This window comes from Aptenodytes forsteri, unplaced genomic scaffold (genome assembly GCF_000699145.1).
Source record: "Aptenodytes forsteri isolate BGI_AS27 unplaced genomic scaffold, ASM69914v1 Scaffold3, whole genome shotgun sequence".
NCBI lineage: Eukaryota > Metazoa > Chordata > Aves > Sphenisciformes > Spheniscidae > Aptenodytes > Aptenodytes forsteri.
In genome coordinates this window covers 3151105-3158231 of record NW_008795283.1, presented here as the reverse complement: position 1 = coordinate 3158231, position 7127 = coordinate 3151105, and the positions used below count along the sequence as shown (strand labels likewise).

The window sequence follows — 7127 nt, the reverse complement described above, 5'->3', positions numbered from 1 at the left end:
CAACTAAAACATCGGTGTGTTATCAACATTATTCTCATCCTAAATCCAAACCACAGCACTATACCAGCTACTAGGAAGAAAATTAACTCTATCCCAGCCAAAACCAGTACAGTGTGTTAAATACAGAAATCACTGGGTAAAATTTTAGAGTGAGGTAAAATTAATTGCTTTTTGTATTGGCCTGTTCTGTGTCTTGAAAGCTATTTTTTGTATTTGTCCTCAGTAGAACTGAAGAACAGAGAAGGTCTGAATGAATTTAAAATATTATTTTAATACGCTACCTGTCATAACATAGGGAAGAACTGTAGCATAAAAAAAGGAAGGAACAAGCTATCGTATCTTAGCCTGCTGGTAGAACTAGCTGGAAATTTTTCTGATGAGCTTCAGCAAAAAATGCTCACTTGTTGGCCCAACAAGTATGGACTAAAACATCTAGGATTCAATGGTGTGGTTATTTGCTTAGTTATCAATGATTCCCTGTGGAGGTTCTTCCATAGTACACCATACTCCCAGCAGACTATCTTAAGACTGGGATAAATCTGATGCCTGCATTTCTCTCGGGCATAGAGAAATCAGGTTTTCTGGAGTGGTCAGTCATGGCAGGTTATGGCAGTATGCTGTGACAGGACTTTGAGAATCTTTGTCATTGGGCCAGGAGTCTGAAACCTCTGGAAACTCTTAACTATAACTAGAGCAACAACCTTTAGACCTTGGACTGTTCCTTTTAAAAATCAAAATTCTGATGTTCAGGATGCTCGGTGGTTGAGGAATGTGTCAGTTTTAGCAGATGTCTGCAAGGTGTGAGCGAGACCTGTTTCTTTTGGAAACATCATGTTTTGGTGTTTCCAGATCAGCATTTCCATTTTGTTATTTCTTCTTTGTCCGGTTTAAATTGATTCTCCAAATGAAAATAATTCTTATGAACTAGAATTCTGATCTTGGGCCAGTTCCTCTCCTCAGTGGAGGAACTAGGAATTCAACTGTTCTCAGTTTTGTACCTGTCCTGTCTTCCTGACTAGTCTTCCTCACAAAAGTGGGAAATTATGAATGGCTACAGGATCAGCCCTGGCTTGTTCAAAGACTTGGGAATCTTTAGCAAACCTTTCCTTCAACCCAGGTGGTTTCAAATTGGTAGCGAACGTTGGCCAGGGAGTTCTTGGTTTTAGGTTTCATGTGAGTGTTCTGCATTGGTCATTAACCATACATACAGTGTTTACTTATTTAAAAGTTGGAGTTTTATGGGTTGAAAGCAAGCCTTGTTGAATAGGAGCAGAGAAAACCTTTGACACATCGTTATTAAAGGCTTATTATTTAATATTGTGGTGAGGGAGATACAACAAACTTTTAAATTTACTCTGTAAGCTATAAATGGGATATAAATGCGAGGAAGGGTGATGAGCTAAGAAGAGGACTATAGTTGAAGATAGGAATAGTTTGCTCATTGGCAAGTGTTAAGTCATTCCGGGTTGATGAAAGCAAATGCGAGAAGTTTGCTATTTCCATTAAAAAAGAAAAAGTATTTTCTGATTTGTGTGTTTGTTTTCTTTTGCTTTTTTCTCTCCTTCTGTAGGCTTATGAAATGAAACTGAGGAAGTCTGCCAATCCCTCTTCAGCCTTTTTATCCACCACACTGCATAGTTTGGATAAAGTCTTGCATGGTGGAGTGCCCTGTGGATCCCTCACAGAGGTAACTTGTTTAATATATTTTACTGCAGTTGCACATCACACCTAGAAGTCAAAAGTCACAGATAGGTTGGACTGTCTTGTGTCAGGTGCTTTGAACGCAAAAAAAAAAAAATTTTGCATGAGAAGTGCTTTTTTTAATTGGTAGAAGCTGCACTTTTTTGGTGGTTTTTTTTTTTAATTGGTAGAAGCTGCACTTTTTTGGTGTTTTTTTTTTTTTCCCCCCAGCATGTCAGGTAAGTAAGAAAATGAAAGAATTAAAAAATTTGATGACCCTATTTTCCTTTAAAAAAGTGAAAATTTTCCCAGGAAATTTGGGAGAATTGTTGGCTGGATTTTCCAGTGGGAAAGTTGCAGTGTGGTTTTGTAGTTAGAACACAAGGTACTGAATCAGGAGTCTGTCCTTTTAATACTGACTCACTCTGACTTTACCAAGTGATTAGTTTTTATGAAGGTACAATAAGCAATTAGGACAAAAGTGTGAAGCATATAGGCATGAGAATGACTTTACAGAGCTTTTATATATAAACGTAACTAATTTATGCAATAAATATGTAACGTGTTCTTTTTAAAGAAGACTGTAATTAAGGCCTGTATTATATGCTCATACATTGCAGCACTACAAATTGCGTATCTATCTGTCTGTCTGTAACTCTGTCACTCTCTGGACTTTGGATGCAATGCTACTTTTTTGCTTAGAATTTTCTTTTAAGAACAAGGGAGCACTTCATCTTCTAGTACCTGTATTTCTCTATGGCCTCACAGAAAGTGATAATAACTTGCATAGGTTCTATAATCTGGAAAGACAGGATTTGTGTAGATGCTCATAGGACTCATTGCATCTTTGTATTTTTGTAATACTCAATCTCTGGCTTAGGAATTTGGAGATGGAGAAATGTATATATTGGAGGGAGTATCAATATACGTGTGCCCTGTTCTTATGTTATTCCCCTAGCCATCTGTTGTAGGCCCTTGGTAGAGACAGAGTCCAGAGCTAGATGGACATTGGTTTTATGCAATGTGGCCACACCTGCCTTTTAAAGTAAAGTTCTGAACTCAGCTGTGCACTTGAAATGAGTGGAAAAATATATATTGTGTGCCCTATGCTCTGAATTTAGACAGGTTAAAACCATTTTGTTCCTTGAACACTTTAACAGTTCTTACCAAGTGCTTTTCTTTGTCTGCTGTGGCAATTTGCCACAGTAGAGGAGTAGAAGTGAGAAGTTATGAAAATCTTACTATGAGGAAAATACATTTTTTCCACACCCTATAATCAAACTACATTGGTTTTGATCTCAGATAGAAATCCCTTATGAAATCTGATAGTGACTTAAAACATATTAGTGTTTAAGCAACACTGATTTTAGACTAGAACAGTTTCTGCTCTAGTAAACTGTTATGTAATGAGGGTATATTACTTTTTAAAGATTCTGAGTATTTCTTTTTGTGTACGATGTACAGGAATATACACCATTCAGGTCTTCATAAAAATGTTTAAGAACGCATCCATGAACTTATGTTGATCTGTCAGAATTAATATTTTCTTCATATTTAGGCCTAGCTTTGTTACCAATTTAGTATAAGAAAATTGGATTGGAAGAACTTAATCTTAAGATGAATACTGCAAGTCTTTAAATTCTTGGAGAAAAGACTTGCTAAATTCTGTTTCATTGAAGAAGAAAGAGCTGTTCTTTTAAGTAGCAGTGGGATATGCAGAGATCCTGAGATTGTAACTATGCTGCTGGTGAGGATAGTGCCTTTAGCAGGAGATGAGTTTTTGGTTCCTAAAAATATTTTTATCAGCAAAGCAGTGGCCGCACTAGGTGTAGTTTGACTCCTTTTCTTTTGGATTATTGTTCATGAAGTCAACTGACGAAATAACACAGCCTGTGTTTGAAAAGAAATGATGCTCGCTTGCGGCTAGGATCTGGCTTTCCAGGATTTCCATCTGGTCCACTAACTTTTCCTCAGTGGAGGCAGAGAATGGCTGTTCACATGCTTACGCTGCTTAAACTTCTGAACTGTCCTTCTTTAGTTGAAATGTAGAGCCACTGCTGCACAGGTGGGAGAAAGAAGTAGAATAGAGATGTGTCTTTTCTGTGATATGCCAACTTGTCCTTGAGCCTGTGACTGGCTTGAGTGGTGCCCAAAACAAGGATGTCACCCTTCTATAGGTCAACCCAGATAACCCAGTCTATTTTGCCCTCCTTCCTGTGGCTTGGCAATTTTGAGTAAAAGATAGCCAGAGTGTAAAAGTTTGCATTAAAGGATCCTGGAATACTTTTTTCCTAATTAAAAAAATAAGTGGATGTGATCCTTTTGGGTCAGAAGAGCCACACAATTAATTTACAAGGCTGCTGATAACAAGGTTGTGAATATTTGTCTTTTTTCTTAATCCTAAGCATAGCTATCAATCAGCTATCAGTGCAGTCTATGTGACATGTTCTTGCCTGAAGACCAGATAGAATGGCTCTGGAGCACTGATAGACTTTAAGCTTGCTGATTGCCATGTTCTTGGCATTGCTCCACAGGGAGATCCTGGAAAAGCAGTGGTTGACATACTGGGAGTTTTACTGAAGTTTAGCTAACCTTTGACTTCTAAGTTTTGGTTTGTTTGGGTTTTTTTTAGGTTTGTTTTTTTTTTTTTATTTGAAAGGAAGTTCTGCAAGTAGTTGATCTCAAAACATGGATGTCAAATACCATTCTCCTGAGATAGTATAAAATAATGCTCTTCAGGAAGTAAATGCAAATGATTAATTTTCCAGAGCTATGTATTTTGTAATACTTCTCAGCTTGGTTGATTATCACAATACTCAATTTTTAAATTTATTTTTTTCAGTGTTTCCTTAAAACATCTCTTTAGATATGAGAAAGTCTGGGAAACTCTTGCTAAACTCTATTTTAAGAATGGTCATACCCCGTATGTATCAATGTATTTAAAGGTAGCTGGGGGAAATGAATATACTCAAAGATAGGCTGAACTTTTATCTGATTGTAAATGAAAAGCACTGTGCCAGGAAAGGTGTTGCACTTTAAGTTTTCTTCTGAAAAAAACTTTTGAATGTTAAGTTTTTTGTATTCTAACATATTTTGGTTAAAAATACAGAGACCTGCCTAACGCAGTTATCTTCAATAGGTGGTCTCACTAAGTGACTGAGATGTTGAAGTCTGTACAAGACATCTAGTGGATGAGACCAGAACTGCAAGCACTACGTCCTCCCACCAGTAGCTTGGTCTTGGTTGCACCCTCATGCCGGATTGACAATACTGATGCATAATAACTATTTAATCAGAAATATTATAGAGAGAACTAGGCAGACCCCAGAAATTAGATGACTAACTTAAGAGATTAGAGGTGTCAAAAAAAAAAAAGTGTATTGCTTTTTATTTGTCTTTTAGGTACTGAATGTGAAAAGCGATTAGGGCACGTATTAGGGGTTTCTCAGCAAACGTAAAGGCAGAGAACAATTAACTATGCAGAAACTGAGTTTCTCATTTAAAGCCTGGTTCTGGAGATTTTTAAAAGCACTTTTGCAAGAGTCATGAGACCTGAAATAGTTTCAAAGGTTGGCAGCACTGCAAGTGTTCTTCAGCATGATTGTTAGATGAAATTTTAGTAGAAAGCTATCAAGCGTCTGCTGCTGCTGCTTTGATGCTGTACTGCAGCTTGCGAACACTTTCAGGTCATGTTCTTTTTGGATTCAAGTGATTTTGGAACTTAATAATTTTAATTTGCTCTTTTGCAACATACTGGAGCTTAGCTTGACCAGCAGATTGCCCTTCGGTATTTTTGTTATTAGGCAGATATTCTAAGTCTGAGAGAAGTTAACTTCAAAAGTATGGTGTGTGCAGCATTTACTTCCTGACTGGTGTGGCTAAATCGTTGTCTTCCTGTAACTTTACCCAGCAGTGAGGGTGGTTGGAAACTTGGAATTTGAGTACATGAGCCACAGGGTTAACACTTGTGGTGGTATCTTCTACAGCCAAAGCTGCTTGCTTTTTGAGTGCCAGAGGGATTTGATTTGCATTACACTGTCTCAGCCCATTTTTTCCCAAACCGCTATTAGGTTTTAAGTTGGAAATTAAATCATAGCTGAAATGTTGTGGTCAGATGTCAGAGCTTTTGGCCAACTTCTCTGAGGAAAAATTAAAGTAATGACTTTGTGAATATTGAAGAGTTTAATGCCCTGGTAGCTGAAGAAGAATTAGCTCCTTGTGACTTCATCCAAACCCTACAGATGTGCCAGAGAAAATAAGATATAGCTTATTGAAAAATAAAAGTATATTTTATTAGGCAGAGATAAATTAAAAACTGTTGTAGTCTTCACATTTCTATCTGGGTAGACTTGATTTTTTTTCCAGAGCGAATTTAGAGTAAAACAAACTAAGCAGACTTTTTGCAGACATTAGATTTAAATTATTTTAGAGGAATTTTAGTTTTTTTTAACTAAGATTGTATTGTTCAAAACACTTGCTGAACCAGTGATAACTACAATAAAATGTGGTAGTTCTTTAAAATTGTTCACTGTGGATTATTTAAAATCCCATTTTAATGCCCTTTAAAGGAATGCTGATAAAAGGTGAAGTATTATTGTCTTTGGGAATAGAAATTCTCTCTTGCTCCATTGGCTCGCTTCCTTGTACTAGCTCATACTGCAAGATTCCCTGTCTTTCTCTGATATGATGCTCATATCCTCAGATGTTTTTAAAGCATCTCTGCTGAATTAGCTCCTGCATCAGCCACTGAAATAAATGTTGAATCCAATGCACCTCCCAGGCAAGGCCGAAACTACAAACATTTTAATGAGGTCTCCTCACAGTTGTCCAAACATTTTAATTTAACAACTGGATTGATGCCCCTCCCTCATTCATTTCAAGTCTTCTTTTTAACTAGAAACAGCTGGTGAGATTCCTTGGCTATCACAGTCTAAGGAATGTGTATTGCCTCTGCAATTTTTATATATGCTTTGGGTTCATATTAAAATGTGGCAGCTATTGTTGATATGATATGTGTGATATGATATGATATGATATGATTGTGGTCTACCTGGACTTCAGTAAGGCCTTTGACACTGTCTCCCACAGCATTCTCCTAGATGAGCTGGTGGCTCATGGCTTAGACAGGTGTACTCTGCGCTGGGTAAAAAACTGGGCTGGACGGCCGGGCCCAGAGAGTTGTGGTGAATGGAGTTCAATCCAGTTGGCCAGTCACGAGCGGTGTTTCCCAGGGCTCAGTTTTGGGGCCAGTCTTGTTCAATATCTTTATCAATGATCTGGATGAGGGGATTGAGTGCACCCTCAGTAAGTTTGCAGACGACACCAACTTGGGCGGGAGCGTTGATCTGCTTGAGGGTAGGAAGGCTCTGCAGAGGGACCTGGACAGGCTGGATCGATGGGCCCAGACCAATTGTATGAGGTTCAACAAGGCCAAGTGCCAGGTCCTG

At 37.9% G+C, this 7127-nt stretch overlaps 1 protein-coding gene across 1 annotated transcript in view; it reads left to right on the top strand.

Annotated features, from left to right (window-relative positions):
* RAD51B (RAD51 paralog B) overlaps positions 1-7127 on the top strand; it is a 421765-nt gene that overhangs the window by 6153 nt on the left and 408485 nt on the right. Inside the window, exon 4 of the mRNA XM_009279297.1 lies at positions 1571-1687. Within this exon, the coding sequence (XP_009277572.1) occupies positions 1571-1687 (117 nt within the window). The remainder of the gene's footprint in view (positions 1-1570; positions 1688-7127) is intronic.